The following is a 22,453-nucleotide window of genomic DNA, read 5'->3' on the forward strand; positions in this document are numbered from 1 at the left end:
CTGATGTTGTTGAGCCGAAGCTCAGGCCTTCATCGTCATAAATCGAGATCATCTTCTCAATACATGTTTCATAACTGGATATCACAACGTTGAACGGAGTCTCACAGAGTGTTCCCTACTGGCACAAGACATTTCAACCTTCACATTGTTCTATATGTCCACCCTGACGCGTGCGAACAATCAGTTCCCAGTTTGGCAAGAGCTAGGTTAGTAGTCCCCTGGACTGCTCTGTGGAGTAGACGGGCATGCATAAGAATGTAACACGTACTCGTGATTAACCGTTGCGGACATCATTTTAACATCCAGGAACGAGGTGACAACCAACAATGTTTCCATAGTCTTTTGGTCCTCCCACCTTTGTGATTAAATTCAACACCAAATCCATGGCAGAACAGAGCCGACGAAAACAGGCTGAAGGATGGAGGGAGGAGAACATTCCTAGCCGTCACGATATTCTGTGAATCCCCATGCGACACATAACACCATGGGATTCAATTGATTCCGTTGATTTTTCAACACAGCTTCTAAGGCGACCTTTCAGACTACATACCGGATGTGGCCTCATTGGACATCCTTGCAACTAACAACACTCTCGCAGGACTATTGAGCATCAATTGGGAGCCACAAAAATTTCCTCTAGCTTTTTGCATCCGCCTCTGCCAGCTGGTTATTGACATGCTTATTAATGCGTTAGCATTAGAAGGCTCATGTCAAAGGAAATACGGCGGTGTCCATCTGCGGACACGATAGAGAAGCGAGAAGGAAGGAGATACACTCTCCCTAATATTTTTTTCGTCAACATCAACATCAACTATCACAGGAGCACCTTGAACGAAAAGAACTAAGACAGCAAGAAACGACACGCGAGTTATGTTATCTTTAGACTCCGACTCCGACTGCGACTTACTCTCAGAGATTGCGATGGGGGGGGGGGGGGGGGATCCTGATGCGCTCATCCAAACCGAGGGCTTCTCCTACATCGCTGGAGCCAAACGTCCTGGAAGCCGAAAGGCCAGGGTTGACATCTACACTAAGGATGGCATCAGCGTTACACCTCGAGAGATTCGCAGCAACGTTCATGAATACGGTGAGTCCTGTGCCGTACGCCTTCGCACAGATCTCAAGGTCGTTACTGTGTACGTCCAGCCAGGGATTACACACAGGTAAGCGGCAACCGCTGTAAACCACATGATGGACTGCGTTACGCTTACTCAGGAGTGGGTCGTCATGGTAGGAGTCTTCAACCAAGAGGATGTGAAAGACTTCCAGGTCGCCTTAGATATGCGTTCTCTGTGCTTTGTCGGTTCTGCCGTCCCCAAAGGTTCCATCTCTACTGACCGAGGAACGTGCGTGGACCACTTTTACCAAACGACGCCTCTGGGTCGTTCCTTAGGGTGGCCTTCAAAAAACTTTAGGAAGATCCATTCGGGGATCCCTTGGAAATGCGTCAGCATAACCGTTTCGAAACGCCTTACGGTAACTCCTTAAGTTAAACGCTAACACGAACCCCGAAACGCAAAAACAGGAAGAAAAACAAGGAACAACAACAAAAAAAAGAAACGAAAGTGAAAAGAGGAAGCAAGAGAAGGAACCAAAGAAAAAAAGAGAAAAGGAGGAAAGTAAAGAAGAAGAAAAGAAGCAAAAGAGAAAGCAGGAAGCAAAAGAAGGAATCAAAGAAAAGCAGCAAAAGAGAAAGGAGGAAGCAAAAAAAGGAACCAAAGACTCATGCTAACGCATTTCCAAAGGATCCACAAATGGTCCTCCTCATTTTTTTTTTTTTTTTCATTGGTTGCAATAGTGTCCATCAGCAAGCCAGTTTGTCGTCCGTTCTGCACGTCGCGGTAGCGTCCGCAACTTCCCTTCTCGGGGCTAGTACCAAGGGCAACAAGGCATCACCTTCACACGCTGAATGCTATACGGCCTAAAGTAGCTCCTATAGCATTTGTCCCGCACACCACAATGGAACTGCAACCAACCAATTTGTGCAACCAACCGTTGTAACCAACCAATTATTTGTAAGGGCCGTTAAAAAGAAAGCGATACTTTTCATGCCGAAAATGTTTTCCATGCATGGCCTTGAAGCAAATCGATTCTACGATAAAAGTAGCAGATGATGGTGTACAAGCCTTATTATTGTTCGCAAGTTTCACGAATTGAAAATTTTAAGGCCACGCGAAAGTTTGACGCTTCGGAAGTTATAGGATCCCAAATGAATGTCTACACTTGGTTGCTAATAAACAATCGACGTGCGTTACAGCGCAAGCGTGTGTAATACCGCTTCAATTAAAGCTAGTCAAGGCAATCTAAGGCGTATCCTAAAATCAGGCAATCAAGCGCACGAACTTTAGCATCTGGATTTCGCGAAATTTGGTGGCCGGAAATATGTGCCCTGTGCCTGATTCCCAAATTTTTGGCTTTCGAAATTAAAGCGTTTTACAGTATTTGAATCAATCTTACATTTCTTGTGGTTGCTGTTTCTCCTAATGGAATCACGTAGTGAGCATCCGGTACGTCTAGCATTATGCACGCAAATGAACGCGTCGTAAGATTGTGTGATGCATAGCAGTGCGTCGGCATTCGGAATACCTTGTGTGACTGAAATGTAGTAGTCGTCGAGCCAGAGAGCGGCGATTGTCGCACCATGATCCTCTCGACTGCCAGTCGAATGCGCTTACCGAAGGCTTATCAACTTAGTTATTCAATGAACGGGACACCACACTGACTCTATTCACATAATCTTTAGTATACACGTTTTCTTATATACACACGTGTAGGACGAGACAAGAGCATCTACTGCACATGATGGAACGTGGTACACTGTTAAATTCAAAACACCCTTTTCGGTGTGACAGGGGAGTAATTAGGGTGTATCTCTATCCTTACTCCCTTTTTACACCCTCACTGGAAGAACTGCTGTGTCTGGAGGGTGTGAAATGGGTGTGATAGCTATTGAAGATATTTTCGGTAGCACTTTTGCAGTCATGGGCGTGAAAAGGGTGTAAGCAAGCCAAAGATGGTCAGCTCTGCAAGCATATCATGCAGGATATCTTCTATTCAAAGAATGTACAGATGCACCTCTGACCTCACGGCCAGAGCTTAAGCAACGAGTAAGTCTTTTGCCAGATGGTGACGAGTTAATCAGGAATTCTAAGTGACAAAGCTAACAGTGCTGTGAGGATACGGAGCAGGAGAATAGGAACAGACAGGGACTGACTTCTGGGCAACAGGGTGTGCATGCTTGCACCATTCGATCCATATAGTTTACAAGGAATGCAAAGCTCTGCATACGATGTCAGTGAGATTGAATAATTAAGTTGCTTTAGGTTATGCAGTTTTTGCATGAACATTCTAAGCCAATACACTTTCATCCCCTAACTCGGTGTTGTGGATAACTGCGACCTCCGTATGTTGGTTAGTTTATATGCCCTTGTGCAAGCAAGTGCATAAACAACAACAACACATAGCTTGTCAGAGCTGTGCTTAGCTACACTAGCTGCATGGCGCAAAAATACCAAATCTTGCATATGCTCTTATTTATTCAACTCGCTAATTTCTCATACTGAAACCATGATAGGAGACAGTGGAAGAGTACAAGAGGAGGACCTACCCTTTGCGACGGAGCATTACATCACTGACGCAAAGACGTTATCTTAGAATATGAATCACAGGAGGACATTTGTCGCTGAGGGCAGCCAAGTGACACTGTGACGCAAAGTGTAGGTCTGTCTCTTGTACTTTTCCACAGCCTTTGAACATGGTTTTGGTATGATTTTGAAGAAACGTGAGGGATGATTAATTAAGAGCACGTGCAAGATTCAACATCTTTAAAACTTCGAATGGACGTAGAGAAGAGCCGCCTTCAATCATGTGGCTCAGGTGTTTCAGTCTTGCAAAAAAGTCAAATGGTCAAGTCAAAAAGTCAAATGCAAAAGTCGTGTGTGTTTCAGTACTCTTTCTTAAGTACATTTTTTTTATCTTTTAGAAGCCACAGTTTGTCTTGCTCAGGTTGTAGCTTGGACCGTGAAATATAGATATGGAAGCCACATTTACGTACTCGTTGTATACAGTTATCCTATTTAAAAAGCTTCTCAGGTTTGAAAAGCTCGACTATGTACCTGCTCACTCATGTTTGTTCTTTTATTTCAATGCCGAAAAGTAGCTCAAGAGTACAACCAAGAACCTCAGTATCCTTGTATTAAAATATCTACGTACTAAAGAAGTGCAACGTTGTTGTGCCAACTGTCACTGAGAAAAACTCAAATGTTATGTGTGAGGAATCATGACCGATTGTTGGTCTGTAAGCTTTTTTGTGTCCTTCTTAACTTGCAACATTTCTAGTCAGTGTATCTATTTATGTTTATTTGAATAAAACTGTCATTTTTGCATTTTCGTGTCCTTACAGGGTGGCACTCTAGAGAAAATACACCCTTTTATTGAGGGTGTAATGTTACGTATGGTGTACATTTAAACCTAAAAGGGTGTTATAGTTATCGAACCCTCCGAAACACCCAAAAGGGTGTAATACACTGGACTAAAAAAAAACCTTTCTGAAGGGTGTATTTTTTTCTTGTGGGCGAAGGGTGTTAGTTATGGTATCGCGTGATTACACCCTAAAGGGTGTTTTGAATTTAACAGTGTAGAACATGATATAGTGCGCCGTTCCCTCGTCCTGTGTTGTATGTATGTGTGTATGAGAAAACATGGAGGAGAGGATGTGAAGAGTGTGAGTGCGTGTCCCGTTCATTGGCTACGGTCCCTTGGGAAGTCGTCCAGAAGCCAGCCAGCATAGCGTAGAGGCTAGCACACCGGACTGGCATTCGAGAGGTGCGTGGTCCCATTCCCGCCGCTGTCTGCCTTTTTCGACAGTTGCCACATTTCGATCTCTCATGTTCTTATAGGCGGCTTGAGGCTTTTGCTGTGCTCGTCAGCTTGTATGTTCCAGCTATTCCAGCTATCAAGCATCCGGATCCGCACTGTCACTATCTCTAAGTCAGCTGGACTCTCGACCCGTTGCTATGTCAAAATTGGTTAGTCCATGGCCAAATCCAGCTCACCAACACTCTGCCCTAAAACCCAATTCTGGACAGTACACGCTTTTTTTTTTTACTCCTCTTTTGATGTAACGAGGGTGTAATTATGGTATGACCATATATATTTACTATCAAATTACACCAGCAGGAAGAGAATCTTTCCGATCCTGGGTGTTAAATGGGTGTAACCTTAATTTAACCCCTTCTTTACACCATATGTTGAGTATTGGTGTAAAAGGGGTGTTGAGGAGCACACATTTCTATGCATACATCAGCTTGTGCATCCAGATATTTTATTTTTCAAATGCACGTAAGGACAGGATTAAACGGGCGTGCTGGTAATAATACTATACTGGTAAATGCAGCATATACTTGGACAACACACACATATACCACGTACACTGGCATGTACGTGTGCCTGTTGTCGGAGTCCTTGCTGAGTTTGTCAAACATGCGCCGATCTGCTGTGTGTTTTACGCAGATCTGTATGGCACTGTGAATGATTCTCATCTGCACAAATGCATTTTTTTAGGGATGTGCATGCCACGATAATGCCAGCTGTGTGTTATATGGAACATTTTTTATGCTTCTAACACATGAAGCAAGAAAGAAGGACGCATAATTTCAGGCCGCAGTATCTGACTTAAACATGTGCTCCTTGAGCTACCGTTCCTGCGGACACCATGCACACACAAACACCACCATGAGTACCTAACTGTCGCTGAACGTTTCATTGCCATTTTGGCCAGGTGGAGCTGTAACTGTTCCAAGTGTTTCAATAAAAAAGCTGCCTGTGACAGATACAAACAAGGCCTCAAATCATAGCCAGAGCCTCCAGCCTCAGAACATAAGCTGCCTGTGTCCCAAAGTATGTCTACATTTTTCTTTCAGATACGTGTCATAAATGCCGTAACGAAACGTTCCTTCTGACAACACTAACGGGCATCAAGGGTTCTGGGGAATGCGATTCTACAACATTTCGCTCTATGTACTGTCACACGGATTTATATTTTGCAGCTGTTGGCAGCTCAGAAAACTGATATTTCGTACTGCGTTCATGCACAAACACCCTTTGTTTTTTTTTCAGGGTGTAATCCTGCACAGGGTGTTCATGTACACCCTTAAGGGGGTGAGCTACGACACTTCTGGATTACACCCAAATGGGTGTTTTTGGTCGAACAGAAAACACCCTTTTTCTGGAGGGTGTAATATCTCCTAGGGGTGTTCCCATACACACATCTGGGGGTGAGTTATGACAACACCCGATTACACCTAAACGGGAGTAAAAATATTAAGAGTGAAGGAGTTCGATTCTCACTCTGAGGCGATTAAATATTCTATTTTACCGCATTACCACCAGTAATGGGGTAGGGTAACTTGTTGAGGTTCATGTAACACAAGAATGTGCTGCCTAACGTGCACAGGGACAGCACAAGGCCGGGCGAATGCAAAAAGATACGTAGACCACATGCGGCACGCAGGGCGCGTGTTTGACACCCTTGTTAAGAGCATAAATCGCAAAAAATAACACTAATACCAAAAAGGAACAATACGAAACGCCGAAGAACGACTTCGGGAGGCCTACGTTCACCCTCGCAACTGAGTAGAACTTGCTCCGCAACGCCGTGTCTGGACCAGGACGAAATAGCTGTTTTATAACGGAGCGTCGTCCCCACTACACTCTCCCCCTTGCAACCTCCAACCAGAGCGGGGGAGGAGGGCAGAAGCCAGTTTGGAAGATCTTTGCAGGTTTGTTGAATGCGAACTGGTCAAATTCACCGAGGGGGCAGGAAGGTTAGATGCTGATGAAGAAGAGCAAAAAGAAGAAGAAGAAGCAAAAAAAAAAAAGGCGGTCTCCTTTCATTGATGCGTCGTGGGACACCCACTTGACATCAGAGGAGGGTATAAAAGGTGCAGAGAAGGGGCTCACAACAACCGCAGAGCGTTTAGATCTCAGTTGGATTTGCTGGATATCCCTGCTTCGGGTGAGTGCTTGGGGCTCACGATGGCGTGGAAAATGTTCACGTTGGAAACGTAGGGGGAACAGTCGTGGAGCGCTTTCGAAAGCCACCGTGATTGTTCCCGATGCTTTCAGAAGAGTGAAAGTTTTGAAGTGACCTCAAAGCAAACTTTCATTCTCTTACAAGTGATTGCTGATGTTGCTTAGCGATTTTGGATACTCAATTTGAGAACGCTTCTATTTCGCGGACACGCGAATTCTATAACGCGGACACGAATGACTTTGTTGAGCATAAATTTGACTTTCAATGCTGTACAAGCCAACGAGCTGAGCAATATGCGACAAGAAAAAACCACTAAGTAAGGAAGATGTAAAACCAAGTAATCGGAAGAATTCGCTTTTTCTAGTGGTATGAATGATTTCCTTATTCCGCGTGACCTCACTGGCTGAACTCAGCGTAGTCACATTCACATGAAAAGAAAAGGGAAGGAAAAGAATTAGCTCTGTGCATCGCTGTGTTCGCGGATATTGAGAGCAGGTCGAGGGCATTATTAAATAATACCGACTATTCTTCTTGACGTTTTTCGAAAGGCGCTTCGAGTCCCATGAAATCGAGAAAAAAAGGCAATTGCAATACTTATTTCAATAACATGAACAAGAAAGTACGTAATGAAAATCACTGATGAAAGGCTACAGTTGGAACCTACTCCTGTTTTGGTGTCTCACCGTTCACATGCAACTGGAATGATGATGTATAATCAAAACCGCCTGGCAGACAAACGACAGCACCGAGGATAAAAAGTATCTCGGAGGCATTTAACACTTCTTTGTGAACTACTAATTTCACTTTCTTATTTCGCAGAAAGCCGCCCCATCCAAGCATCATGTATCGCACCATTCTCATCGGTATGTTGCATTCAATTCACTGTTGCTGCATGTGCAAGTTTCGAGGACAGGTGAGGAAACAGTTGAGCGAGGAAAATGCGACGTAGTTTGTCCTCTCCTTCCGTCCTTATTAAACAACACAGCCGTTCCGATGGAGGGGCAGTCGTCCCCGGTGCCTTCCCCAGAAAGGGGGGGGGGGGAGGGGCACCGGGCGGTAAGGGCCCCGGGAACTTATGAGGTTGGCTAATAAAGCGAGAGCCGATAAAATTTTTACTGTAGAATTTAGAATATGATTTCAAATTTTTCGAATTCATTTTCTGTCGTTTCACTATTTTCTCAATCACAATTTTTCTGTGCACATCATTTATACGACAGCATTAAATTGCCAAACGCAGTGTTTAGCACAAGTGGGGAGCACACATGTAAATTCTGCGCCTAAAATTTTTTGCTGGCTGTTTTGCCATCTTGACACTCTGTTTCTACGGGTGGGGGTAGGGGGCGCTTCAGGGCTATCCTGCTCACTGATCCTGCTCCAGGTGGAAGTTGCCCTCGCGGCGGCTCTGCTGAAGGGAGCGGATACGGTGCCTGATGCATTTGCAGAGCACACTTCCCCGCTCACGTTTTCACTTCTGTCGCCAGTGCTGCGGCACAGACCAGTATTCAGAGATTTCTTCCTTTCCACAGCCGCTGCCCTAGCTGCTGCAGTCGTCGCTCTTCCACGGGTACGTAGCTGTTACTCAAATGCTGTCGAACTGATCATTACCCACATAACGCTCCTCCCCGTTTTTCTTTTGCACTTTTGTTAGGTGAACGTGGTTCCCACTCAATGTACAATTTCAGTGTCGTTCAAATTGGGGTCGCTGAAGTCTTCTGAATCTTTCGCCGGTTTTGCTCTAGTCGGCATCATGCTCGTCGAGTGGCACATAATCACCATTGTACGAGAATCAGAGTAGACCCGCTGGTTATCTTCCGACTTCACTATAACGGCTCAACTACTACTTCATAAAATTCGATGCTTTCAGTTTCTATTTCCAAACAACCCAGTAGCGGCCCAGTAGTTTTACGGATAGCGGCTTTGAAATAAAAACAAAGTTGCGCAGAATTTCTGCATCAGTTGTGAAATATCCCCTCAGCCACAAACAATTTCTTAATGCGAAACATCACATATATGTCTCCTCTATTTTGTATCACTGCTATTTTGCTGGAATTTGTTGCGAGAAACAAGGCGACTAAGAGCTTCATTCTACAGCGTAATTCCCTCCCCGCCCCCAATCTTTTGCGGAACGCAAAATATACGTAGTTGTAATCCAGTACCAGCACACCGTCAAAAAAGATATGGGCATGTAAAGACATGCATGATCAGCCTATTATGACCTACAGGACCAATCAGGCAGCACGGTTGTCCATGTCATTGTATTGTTGAGTGCGGTACCTGCCGATGTGGCGACATGTCGATTGGCAGGCGTCGCGAGTGAGTTTCATAGGGAACTGTACTCACATTTGACTTAGTTCATCTGACAGAGAAAACACCCAAAACAGAGAAAACACCCAGACGGCACAGCCAGTTATCATAACCGGAAAGCGGTTATCTTAACCACAAAGCCACGGAAGCTAGTGAATCAAGCAGCAAAAACAGGCCAGACACGAGCAAATGCGAGTTGGAGTAACTTTTATTCTCTTTCAGGCCAAGCGAGCTGCATATGAACTCCCCGACGGCGTCGAATTCCTGGTGGGCGCCGTCAAGACCTCCTTCCAATGCCCTGCCCGTAACGGGTACTTCGCTGACGTTGATAACAACTGTCAGATCTTCCATGTCTGCAACACTATCCCTAAGGAAGACGGATCGGTCGAGGTGCAGCAGTACAGCTTCCTGTGCGGCAACCAGACTGTCTTCAACCAGTTCAGCTTGACCTGTTCCCTCCCTGAAGACTCTGTGCCCTGCAGGAGTTCTCAGGATTTCTTCTACTTGAACGAGAGGATAGGCCAAGAGAAGGTCGCCATCCACGACGTTGGTGATATCCAGAGGGCTGTGCCGCTCATCCCACGATACCAGCAGGCCGGACTTGCAGCTCCCTTCTCCAAGGCTTGAAGCATTTATTGAACGTAGGACAGGACGTTTGTTGTGTAGCTTTGGCCACTTGCTATGATGTCCAACAGAAGTTGTCCGGCTGTCGGTGGACACTAGAGTGTTGTTGCTTGCCAGCTCGAGCAAGAAACGGGGTTGTAGTAAAGGCACCTGTAGCTCTCTTTCATGTTTGTTTCTAGCGAAACAAGGGCATTTTTACGGTCTGTGGCTTTTTTTCATTGTCTGTAGTTCCCTTTGTCCTTAATTCTTCATGTCTGCTACCCTTGACTGTGACTCTGTGGCACTGGGTCTACTTCTTGCCGAAATGGCTGTCGTCGTCGTCGTCGAAATACTTCTGTGTTTGCTTGTGTCTGTTCATCGTTGCGCTTGTATATTGTGCCCTCGTTTGCATCATTCGCTGAGTTCAATAAAGCGTGAATAAACAAGGATATATACACGTAAAGTTGTGAAGTGTCTTGTAACAAGCCCCATTCATTTGGGACTAACCCAAAAATTAACATCATTTTTTGAAGAACGACAGTTAGCACCCTTCTAAAGGGTGTAAGTTAACTCATCTGGGAATAACGCATACCATGTGAAGAACAGCTACTTTTTCAATTTTGATTGCTCCTAGTGCTTTTCAAGAACGCCGATGCAAGATGACCGCGTCTGACGTCCCAGGTGTTCACGGTCGCGCAGGAATGTTCGATATGAAAAGTACCGCTATCTTGCGGTAGTAATTATAAGCTGCGTACAACTGAATTTCAATAATTGCAGCACGCCAAGCCAATATCGTAAATAGCAAGGTGAATTAATTGCATCAAAGGGCAATGTGACTCATAGCATACAAAGAAAGTGATCGACTAAATCGGCTTTGACTAAAAGCAGGCGACCATGATGTCTGCAGCAATGTATAAAAGCATATCAGACCTCTGTGGGTGGCTTTCAAGTTTAGAGGTGGCGCTACACATGCTCGGACTTCGAAATTTTAGTCGTCCGAAATTTTAGTTTCGCTCAATTCGAGCAAAGCAAAAGTTTATAAACACTGCATACTCGCATAAACATACTCGCTGGTGGGTAATCTGCTCGAACAAATTCTTCTCATGCCCATTTCTTACGGCAAAGTTCAGACTTCGTGATAGTTCGGGCATGTTTCCATTCCTTTTTGCGCGCGCTTCGAAATCGCGATTCTTTTGACTGTGCGAAATATTTCGTTAGCACGCAGGAAATTTGACGTTTCAGATAACAAAGATAAGAAGCAACATTTCAGATATGGAGCAACAAAATGTACAGGCAGTTTGGACGACCTGAGCCTATTGCGTCATTGATAACGTAACGCCGCCGCGCAAAGCATGCTGGTGGGCACTATCAGTTTTATTAGCCTATCAGCCGACGCGTTTTTCTCGCTTCTTGCCCGACAAAGCAGCATAACCTCGAAACGGCCTTCTCGTGATGTCGCATGTTTGTAAACAGAGGGGCGTCCATTTCACGCAGCAGTTTTCTGCACTCTGAGGATCATGCGCATGAAGTCGTTTCCTGTTAGTTTGATATGAAGTTGCGACTTTAACGAAAGTCTTTTCACATTATGAGTTTATAATGTTATCACAGCCACGCAGAATTCAGCATGGTAAATACACAGCACGGCATTTGGTGACAAGTGCCTACACCCCTTAGTTCAGTTTTCTTTTACGCTGATGACATTTTCCAAAGGCGCAGGATCCGAGTGTACGCGATATATTTTATGTCTTTTTCCGCAAAATTAGCGCAGTTAAGCGATGAACGTCCGCCCATTTTTACGTTGAAAACATGCTATGCGACTCCAGCAGCACTTCGGACCGGAAGCGTAAATCCACGTGACAGTGCAGCTTTCCTTACGTCATTTTGTAAGAGCCATCGAGCTCTTCCTTCCTCACTCACTTCCACTATGATAACAGGCATGTCAATCAATTAGCAGGCCCTCAAGCAAAACACGAGAATTAGAGCTGGTAGACGTCAGTGCTTGCATTCCGAAGAAAGCCGAAGTCCGCGCTGCAAGGTGAACTGTGCACCAGAGATTGTGAACCAATGCCTTGCGAACGGACGTCAGTGACACTGTATGGCTGCACCAATCTGTTCAAGATGGCGCACTTCAATTATCCATCGGTGAACCTTGAATAGTGGAAAATTCAGCGATCCGGTGAACGCTGATTGAAGTGAAATCCTCAGCTCGGGAGATGCCGGTATTTCGAACAGGGACTGTTCTACTCAGCAGAAGAACAGTCCTTGTATGAAATATCTGCGGTTCCCACACGATGCTTTTGCTTCCACCATAAGAAAACTTTATCGTCTGTAAGCTTCACGTATTTCTTCCACGATAGCGCCACATCGAATCAGGAATCGACGTGAAGAGAAATAGCTCAATTGTATGCAGGCCACAAACAGTCAGAAAGGTCATGTATTCCATCGACTGACTTCTTATTGAAGAGGTCCGTATACCGTCTTCGTTCAAATGGATATCTAGTTGGCATCTAGCCTTGCTTTCCAACAGCGATGAATGGTAGAGCGAGATTTTCCCCACGATCCAAATCCACAATCCGCGTCGAAGTAAATTGAGATAAAACAGTATACACGTCGGCAAGCTAGTGGACAAGATCCATGAGGACGAAAGTCTGAGCTTGGGGTCAACAACAGCAGGACGTAACGTAACACACACGATCTCAAACCAGCAAAAACGGTTGCTGGTTTGACCTCGTGTGCTTACGTCACGTTCTGTTGTTGTTGTTGTGCCCGAGCTCAGGTTTTCTTCTTCATAAATCGAGATCATCTTCTCAAGACATGTTTTATAACTGGATATCACAACGTTGAACGGAGTCTCGGACTCGGAAGTCTCGGAAGACTCGGAAGTCTCGGAAGACTCGGAAGTCTCGGAAAGCAATCGGATATTGCTCCCGACTGGCACAAGACATTTCAACCTCCACATTGTTCCATATGTCCACCCTGACGAGTGCGAACAATCAGTTCCCAGTTTGGCAAGAGGTTAGTAGTCCCCTGGACTGCTCTGTGGAGTAGACGATTATGCATAAGAATGTAACACGTACTCGTGATTAACCGTTTGGAACGTCATTTTAACATCCAGGAACGAGGTGGCCACATGTTTCCATATTGTTTTGGTCTTCCCACCTTTGTGATTAAATTCAACACCAAATCCATGGCAGAACAGAGCCGATGAAAACAGGCCGAAGGCTGGAGGGAGGAGAGCCTTCCTAGTCGTCACGATATTCTGTGTATCCCCATGCAACACATCACACCATGCGACTCAATTGATTCAGTTGATTTTTCAAGACACCTTCGAAGGCGACTTTTCAGACTACATACCGGATGTGGCCTCATTGGACCTCCTAGCAACTAACCACACTCTCGCAGGACTGTTGAGTAGCAATAGGGATCCACAAAGATTGCCTCTAGCTTTTTGCATCCGCCTCTGCCAGCTGGTTACTGACATGCTTATTAATGCGTTAGCATTAGAAGGCTGATGTCAAAGGAAATACGGCGATACTCCGACTGCGACTTACTCTCAGAGACTGCTATGGATCCTGATGTGCCCGTCCAAATCGAGGGCTTCTCCTACATCACTGGAGTCCAACGTCCTGGAAACCGAAAGGCCGGAGTTGCCATCTATACTAAGGATGGCATCAGCGTTACACCTCATGAGATTCGCAGCAACGTTCATGATTACGGTGAGTCCTGTGCCGTACGCCTTCGCACAGATCCCAAGGTCGTTACTGGGTACCTGCAGCCAGGGATTGCACACAGGCAAGCGGCAACCGCTGTAAACCACATGATGGACTACGTTACGCTTACTCACGAGTGGGTCGTCGTGGAAGGAGACTTCAACCAAGACGATGTCAAACACATCTAGTTCGCCTTAGATATGCGTTCTCTGTGCTTTGTCCGTAGGGTGGCCTTCAAAAAACTTTAGGAAGATCCATTCGTGGATCCCTTGGAACTACGTCAGCATAACCGTTTCGAAACGCCTTACGGTAACTCGTTAAGTTAAACGCTAACACGAACCCCGAAACGCAAAAAGAGGAAGAAAAAGAAGGAACCAAAGAAAAGAAACGAAAGAGAAAAGAGGAAGCAAAAGAAGGGAACCAAAGAAGAAAAGCAAAAAAGAAAAGGAGGAAAGTAAAGTAGATACAAAAAAAAGAAGCACAACAGAGAGGAGGAAGCAACAGAAGGAATCGAAGAAAAGAAGCAAAGGAAAAAGCAGGAAGCAAAAGAAGGAATCAAAAACAGAAAAAAAAGAGAGAAAAAAAAAAGGAACCAAAGGTTTATGCTAACGCATTTCCAAAGGATCCACCAATGGTCCTCCTCTTTTCCTTTCATTGGTTGCTATAGAGTCCGTCAGCAAACCAGTCGGTCGTCCGTTCTGCACGACGCTGTAGCGTCCGCAGCTTTCCCTCTGGGGGCTTGTACCGAGGGCAACAAGGCATCACCTTCAGACGCTGAATGCTATACGACCTAAAGTAGCTCCTATAGCATTTGCCCCGCACACTATTGGAACCAGTTCGTCGTTGTAACCAACCAATTATTTGTAAGCGCTGTTAAAAAGGCGGCGATACTTTTCATGCCGAAAACGTTTTGCATGCACGGCCTTGAAACAAATCGATTCCACGATAAAAGTACCAGATGATACTGGAGAAGCCTTATTATTGTTCGTAAGTTTCGCGAATTGAAAATTTTAAGGCCACGCGAAAATTTGACGCTTCGGAAATCACGTTATAGGATCGCAAACTGAATGTCCACACTTGGTTGCTAATAAACATTCGACGTGCGTTACAGCGCAAGCGTGTGTAATACCGCTTTAATTAAAGCTAGTCAAGGCAATCTAAGGCAATCTAAGGCGTATTCTAAAATGAGGCAATCAAGCGCACGAACTTTAGCATCTGGTTCGCGAAATTTGGTGGCAGCAGATATGCGCCCTGTGCCCGATTCCCAAATTTTTGGCTTGAGAAGGGTTTTACAGTATTTGAATCAATCGTACATTTCTTGTGGTTGCTGTTTCCCTTAATGGAATTACTTCGTGAGCATCCGTTAAGTCTAGCATTATGCACCCAAATGAACGCGTCGTAAGATTGTGCGATGCATAGCAGTGCGTCGGTAGTTGGAATACCTTATATGACTGAAATGTGGCAGTCGTCAAAAAAGCTAGAGAGCGGAGGTTGTCGCACCACGATCCTCTCGACTGCCAGTCGAATGCGCTAGCCACTACGTTACGCTGGCGGCGGCTTACCGAAGGCTTATCCCTTAGTTATTCAATGAACGGGACACCACACTCACTCTATTCACATAGTCTTTAATATACACGTTTTCTTATATACACACATGCATACAATACAGGACGAGACAAGAGCATCTAGTGAACATGATGGAACATGGGTGAACATGATATAGTGTGCCATTGCCTCGTCTCGTGTTGTATGTATGTGTGTATGAGAAAACATGGAGGAGAGGATGTGAAGAGTGTCACTGCGTGTCGCGTTCGTTGGCTACGGTCCCTTGGTAAGTCGTTGAGAAGCCAGCCGGCATAGCGTAGTGGCTAGCACAATGGACTGGCATTCGAGACGTGCGTGCTCGCATTCCCGCCGCTGTCTGGCTGGCTTTTTCGACAGTTGCCGCATTTCGATCTCTCATGTTCTTATAGGCGGCTTGAGGCTTGTGGTCGTTCCCTTGGCTGCCTCCGGTTATTCCAGCTATATCAACCTTCCAGATTCACACTTTCACTGTCTCTAAGTCAGCTGGACTCTCGTCCTCTTGCTATGTCAAAACTGGTTGGTCCATAGCCAAATCCAGCCAACCAACGCTCTGCCCTAAACGCGATTTGGACATTGTAGGACTTCGGTCTTTGCTCTGAGGCGACTAAATATTTATTTCACCAGGTTACCAAGAGCAATGGGGTAGGGTATCTCTCTTGGCGATGAAACTGATCATCCTTTAAATAAAGTTTTTTGTTTTTATTTTCAGTGTTGGCTTACCAAAGTGCACGTGAAGTCCAGGTTGCTGTAACTTGTTTCAGTTCACGTAACACTAGGATGTGCTGCCTAACATGGACAGGGGCAGCACAACACCGAGCGAAGGCAAAACGATACTTGGGGCACATGCGGCCCGCAGGGTGCGTGCTTGAGACCCCTTGTTACGAGCGTAAATCGCAAAAAAATAATACTAATACCAAAAAGAAACAATACGAAACGCCGAAGAACGACTTCGGGAGGCCTACTTTCACCCTCGCAACTGAGTAGAACTGGCTTCGCATCGTCGTGTCTGGACCAGGACGAAATAGCTGTTTTATAACGGAGCGTCCCCACTGCGCTCTCCCCCTTGCCACCCCCAACCAGTGCGGGGGAGGAGGGCAGAAGCCAGTTTGGAAGATCTTTGCAGGTTTGTTGAATGTGAACTGGTCAAATTCACCCAGGGGGCAGGAAGGTTAGATGCTGATGATGAAGAGCAAAAATCAGAAGAAGAAGAAGAAAAAGGCGGTCTCCTTTCATTGATGCGTCATGGGACACCCACTAGATATCGGAGGAGGTATAAAAGGTGCAGAGAATGGGCTCACCACAACCACAGAGCGTTTAGATTTCAGTTGGATTTGCTGGATATCCCTGCTTCGGGTGAGTGCTTGGGGCTCACGATGGCTTGGGGAATGTTTATGTTGGAAACGTAGGGGAACAGTCGTGGAGCGCTTTCCAAAGCTACCGTGATTGTTCCCGGTGCTTTCAGAAGAGTGAAAGTTTTGAAGCGACCTCAAAGCAAACTTTCATTCTCTTACAAGTGATTGCTGATGTTGCTTAGCGATTTTGGATATTCAATTTCAGAACGCTTCTATTTAATCGGAAAGGCACTATTCGTAAATTGCGCGGACACGAATGACTTTGTTAAGCATAAATTTGACTTTCAATGCTGTACTAACCAACGAGCTGAGCACTCTGCGACAAGAAAATATCACTAAGCAAGAAGTAAAATCAAGTAATTGGGAGAATTCCCTTTTTCCAGTGGTATGAATGATTTCCTTATTCCGCGTGACCTCACTGGCTTAACTCAGCGTAGTCATATTCATATGGAAACACACACAAAACGAAAATGGAAAGGAAAAGAATTAGCTCAGTGCATCGCTGTGTTCGCGGATATTAAGAGCAGGTCGAGGGCATTATTTAATAATACCGACTATTCTTCTTGACGTTTTTCTAAAGATGCTTCCAGTCCAATCAAATCGACAAAAAGCCAATTGTAATACTTATTTCAATAACATGAACAAGAAAGTACGTAATGAAAATGGCTGATGAAAGGCTACAGTTAAAACCAACTCCTGTTTTGGTGTGTCACCGTTAACATGTAACTGGAATGGTGATGTATAATAAAAAAAAACTGATAGACAAAGGACAGCACAGAGGATAAAAAGTATCTCGGAGACATTTAACACTTCTTTGTGAACTGCTAATTTCACTTTCTTATTTCGCAGAAAGTCGCCCCATCCAAGCATCATGTATCGCACCATTCTCATCGGTATGTTGCATTCAATTCACTGTTGCTGCATGTCGAAGTTTCGGGTATTATAACGACAAGCGAGGAGACAGTTGAGCGAGGAAATTGGGACGTAGTTTCTCCACTCCTTCAGCCTTTATTGAACAACAGAGCCATTCCGAAGGAGGGGCAGTCGTCCCCGGTGCCTTCCCCAGAGGGGGGGGGGGGGGGCTGTAAGGGTCCTGGGAGCTTATGAGGTTGGCTAATAAAGCGAGAGCCGAGAACATTCTTACTGTAGAATTTAGAATATAATTTCTAATTTCTCAATTGCAATTTTGCTGTGCAGATCATTTATGCGACAGAATCAAATTGCCAGTCACAGTCTATAGCTCAAGATGGGGAGCACACATGTGAATTCTGCGCCTAAAATTTTTTGCTGGCTGTTGCGCCATCTTGACACTGTGCTTCTACGGTTGGGGGTAGGGGGCGCTTCAGGGCTATCCTGCTCACTGATCCTGCTCCAGGTGGAAGTTGCCCTCGCGGCAGCTCTGCTGAAGGGAGCGGATACGGTGCCTGATGCATTTGCACAGCACACTTTCCCGCTCACGTTTTCACTTCTGTCGCCAGTGCTGCGGCACAGACCAGTATTCAGAGATTTCTTCCTTTCCACAGCCGCTGCCCTAGCTGCTGCAGTCGTCGCTCTTCCACGGGTACGTATAGCTGTTACTTAACTGCTGTCAAACTGATACCCACACTGATACCCACTGAGAACCCACATAACGCCCCTCCCCGTTTTTCTTTTGCACTTTTGTTAGGTGCACGTGGTTCTCACTCAATGTACGATTTCTGTGCCGTTCCGCCGGTTTTGCTCTAGTCGGGTATCATGCTCGACGAGTGGCACATAATCACCATTGTACGAGAATCAGAGTAGACCCGCTGGTTATCTTGCGACTTCGTTATAACGGCTCAACTACTACTTCATAAAATTCGATACTTTCAGTTTCTATGTCCAAACAACCCAGTAGCGGACCAGTAGTTTTACGGATAGCGGCTTTGAAATAAAAACAAAGTTGCGCAGAATTTGTGCATCAGTTGTGAAATATCCCTTCAGCCACAAACAATTTCTTAATGCGAAACAGCACATATATGTCTAATCTATTTTGTATCACTGCTGTTTTGCTGGAATTAGGTGCGAGAAACAAGGCGACTTCATTCTACACCGTAATTCCCCCCTCCCTCGAAATATTGCGTAACGCAAAAACTACGTAGTTGTACTCAGACTTGTACTTAGTTGTACTGCCCGTTACTCGAAAAAAGGAATTGATTACCGTTACCAATTACTCGACTCCAAATGTATTTGAGTAACCAGTAAAAAAGTAACGCGTTACTCTGGTCGTTACTCTGCATTCACACAAATTAGCTATACCTGCCTTTGTATGCCCCAGAAAAAAAAAGAAAGAAAGAAAGAAACGTTAAACAGCGGAACAACGGAAGTAACACGAAAAACAAAACCGCGTAAGACAGCTCGATCTCTACGTCTACTGTATTTATCGCCCGGGAAGACGTTGACCCGACTGTGGAAGAACACCGCCTGGAACTTCCCCATGACCCACTAAACCTCCAAAGCTTTAGGTACCATCACACTGGTGTAGGAAGAGATTAAGGAGAGACCCTGAAATTCCAGAACGTTATTACAATGACCTGAGCTTGCTATAGTAGAACAATCCAACAAAAGCTGACGGCACGAGGGGCTTGACTTGGGGCAGAACATCTGAAAAATAAGTAAATCTCTGCTGGAAAAGTAATCATTTACTGAGTAATCGATTACTCCAAAAAGTAATTGATTACTCGAAAAATTACTTTCACAGTAAAGTGACTGATTACTCGAACAATTACTCAAAAACTAATTGATTACAAGTAACGCAATTACTAGTAACGCGTTACGCACAAGTCTGGTACTCCAGTACCAGCACAGCGTTGAAAAAGATATGGGCATGTAAAGACATGCTTGATCAGCTTATTATGACCTACTGGACCAATCATGCAGCACAGTTGTCCATGTCATTGTATTGTTGAGTGCGGTACTTGCTGATGTGGCGACATGTCGATTGGGAGGCGTCGCGGGTGAGGTTCCTAGGGAGCTGTACTCACATTTGTCTCCGTTCATCTGGGAAAAATAGAGAAAACACGCAGACGGCACAGCCGGCTATAATAACCGGAAGGCGGAACCGAAATCTTAACCACAAAGCCACGGAAGCTAGTGAATCAAGCAGGAAAAAACAGGCCAGACACGAGCAAATACAAGTTGGAGTAACTTTTATTCTCTTTCAGGCCAAGCGCGCTGCATATGAACTCCCCGACGGCGTCGAATTCCTGGTGGGCTCCGTGAAGACCTCTTTCCAATGCCCTGCCCGTAACGGGTACTTTGCTGACGTTGATAACAACTGTCAGATCTTTCACGTCTGCAACACTATCCCTAAGGAAGACGGATCGGTCGAGGTGCAGCAGTACAGCTTCCTGTGCGGCAACCAGACCGTCTTCAACCAGTTCAGCTTGACCTGTTCCCTCCCTGAAGACTCTGTGCCCTGCAGGAGTTCTCAGGATTTCTTCTACTTGAACGAGAGGATAGGCCAAGAGAAGGTCGCCATCCACGACGTTGGTGATATTCAGAGGGCTGTGCCACTCATCCCACGATACCAGCAGGCCGGACTTGCAGCTCCCTTCTCCAAGGCTTGAAGCATTTATTGAACGTAGGACAGGACGTTTGTTGTGTAGCTACGGCCACTTGCTATGATGTCCAACAGAAGATGTCCGGCTGTCGGTGGACACTAGAGTGTTGTTGCTTGCCAGCTCGAGCGAGAAACAGGGTTGTAGTGAACTCCCCTGTAGCTCCTTTCGTGTTCGTTTCTAGCGAAACAAGGGCATTTTTACGGCCTGTGGCTTTTCTTCTTCGTCTGTACTTCCCTCGTCCTTAATTCTTCATGTCTGCTACTGTTGACTGTGACTCTGTAGCACTGGGCCTACTTCTTGCCAAAATGGCTGTCGTCGTCATCAAAAATACTTCTGTGTTTGTGTTTGCATGTGACTGTTCATCGTTGCGCTTGTATGTTGAGCCATCTTTTGCATCATTCGCTGAGCTCAATAAAGCCTGAATAAACAAGGATATGTACACGTAAACTTGTGAAGTGTCTTGTTACAAGCCCCATTCATTTGGGACTGACATACTCCTTCAGAAAGTAAGATGAATGAATGTAATTCTTTTGACATTGCTAAACCCTCTGAGATGTGTCTTCTAACCGAAAAATTAACATCATTTTTTGAAGAGCGACAGTTAGCACTCTTCTAAAGAGGGTGACTTAAGTCATCATGGGATAACGCATACCATGTGAAGAAGAGCTAGGCTTTTGCAATTTGTATTGCTCCTAGTGCTTTTCAAGAACGCCGATGAAAGATATGACCCCGTCTGACGTCCCAGGTGTTATATGTGGCGCTAGCGGTTCCGCAAGAATGTTCGATATGAAAAGTACTGCTATATTGCGGTAGTCATTATAAGCTGCGTACAAGTGAATTTGAATAATTGCTGCACGCCAAGCCTATATCGTAAATAGCAAGATAAATTAATTGCATCAAATGGCAATGTGACTCATAGCATACAAAGAAAGTGATCGACTAAATCGGCTTTGACTAAGGCTGCGTTCCAATACCTCGCGCCCGCGAAGCCGCCTGACTAGGCAGCTGAGTAGACCCCTTTGCTTGTCCCTATTGGAACAGGCTTGCCTAGACGAGGCGCCTGTGGCGCCATCTCGTTGCTCACGCAAGAAATGCGTACGGCGCAAGCGCAGCAAGACTCTAATGCGCTAAGTTTGTAGGACATCGTGCATAAACTGTCACCTTCACAACTAAAGATGTGTTGCAACTCTCTACGCAGTTTTAAAAAACATACCACTATGTGCAACTTTACATTTAATGCCAGCAGAAACAGCGGGCACGCTGGTACCGTTAACGCGCGTATCCATCCCGGCTGTCAGATGGTCAGGCGTATAACTAGACTGCATCGATGCGCACTAGGCGGTAGCCGACTGAATAGCGGGCTTGCCGAGATTTGGAACGAGACTTAACAAGGCGGCACTTCCGGTTAGACCGCTAGGCAGTCGACTAACCGCGGGGTATTGGAACGCAGCTTAAAAGCAGGCGACCATGGTGTCTGCAGCAGTGTATAAGGGCATACCAGACCTCTATGGGTGGTTTTCAAGTTGAGAGGTGGCGCTACATATGCTGGAACTTCGAACTTCCGGTCCGAAATTTTAGTTTCGCTCAAAGCAAAGCAAAAGCTTACATAAGTACTGGCTTAAACGACAACTAAGATGAGTTCGCTCATGAGTAAATTATTTTAAGAAATGGTTCACACGAACCTTTCTTACGGCAAAGTTCAGGTTTCGTGACACTTCGTGCATGTTTCCATTCCTTTTTGCGCGTCTTGAAATCGCTATTCTTTTGGCTGTGGGAAATATTGCGTTACAACGCAGTCAATTTGACGTTTCAGATAACAAAGGTAACAAAGCAACATTTTAGATATGATACAACAAAATGTACAGAAGTATTTCACGCAGCAATCTTCTACACCATGAGGATCATACGCATGTAGTCGTTTCCTTTTAGTTTGAGATGAAGTTGTGGCTTTAATGAAATTCTTTTCACATTATGAGTTTATAATGTTATCACAGCCACGCAGAATTCAACATGGTAAGTACAGAGTACGGCATTTGGTGACAAGTGCCTACACCCCTTAGTTCAGTTTTCTTTTACGCTGATGACATTTTCCAAAGGCGCAGGATACCAGGGTACGCGATACATTTTACGTCATTTTTCGCAAAATTTGCTCAGTTAAGCGCTTAACATCCGTCCATGTTTACGTTGAAAACACACTGACGCTATGCGGCTCCAGCAGAACTTCGGACCAGGAGCATAAATCCACGTGGCATTGTTCTCTTACGTCGTTTTGACAGGAAGTTGCAA

The 22,453-nt window shown here is 45.3% G+C and overlaps 2 protein-coding genes and 1 long non-coding RNA gene across 3 annotated transcripts in view; 2 read left to right on the plus strand and 1 right to left on the minus strand.

Moving 5' to 3' along the window:
- The window catches only part of LOC135399369 (uncharacterized), an 88,143-nt gene that overhangs the window by 33,951 nt on the left and 31,739 nt on the right, over positions 1-22,453 (minus strand). The window lies entirely within an intron of this gene.
- On the plus strand, positions 947-10,397 carry LOC135378446 (uncharacterized). Its single transcript, XM_064611491.1, has 5 exons — positions 947-1,087; positions 1,216-1,346; positions 7,853-7,946; positions 8,412-8,597; positions 9,560-10,397. The coding sequence occupies exons 1-5, from the start codon at positions 947-949 to the stop codon at positions 9,962-9,964; spliced, it is 957 nt and encodes a 318-aa protein (XP_064467561.1). The 3' UTR covers positions 9,965-10,397.
- Positions 17,833-20,471, plus strand: LOC135378461 (uncharacterized). Its single transcript, XM_064611516.1, has 2 exons — positions 17,833-18,147; positions 19,769-20,471. Exons 1-2 carry the CDS (start codon positions 17,833-17,835, stop codon positions 20,171-20,173), a joined length of 720 nt encoding a protein of 239 aa, XP_064467586.1. The 3' UTR covers positions 20,174-20,471.

Source organism: Ornithodoros turicata, chromosome 1 (assembly GCF_037126465.1).
Source record: "Ornithodoros turicata isolate Travis chromosome 1, ASM3712646v1, whole genome shotgun sequence".
In the NCBI taxonomy this organism is placed as follows: Eukaryota; Metazoa; Arthropoda; class Arachnida; order Ixodida; family Argasidae; genus Ornithodoros; species Ornithodoros turicata.

Excerpts from the sequence above, each read along its gene's own strand:
- LOC135378446 (XM_064611491.1), top strand. The coding sequence starts at position 947 with ATGCGCTCATCCAAACCGAGGGCTTCTCCTACATCGCTGGAGCCAAAC. Across the intron at positions 1,347-7,852 it reads ATCTCTACTGACCGAGGAAC|AAAGCCGCCCCATCCAAGCA; the intron begins GTGCGTGGACCA and ends CTTATTTCGCAG. Across the intron at positions 8,598-9,559 it reads CAGTCGTCGCTCTTCCACGG|GCCAAGCGAGCTGCATATGA; the intron begins GTACGTAGCTGT and ends ATTCTCTTTCAG.
- LOC135378461 (XM_064611516.1), top strand. The coding sequence starts at position 17,833 with ATGGGGAGCACACATGTGAATTCTGCGCCTAAAATTTTTTGCTGGCTG. Across the intron at positions 18,148-19,768 it reads CAGTCGTCGCTCTTCCACGG|GCCAAGCGCGCTGCATATGA; the intron begins GTACGTATAGCT and ends ATTCTCTTTCAG.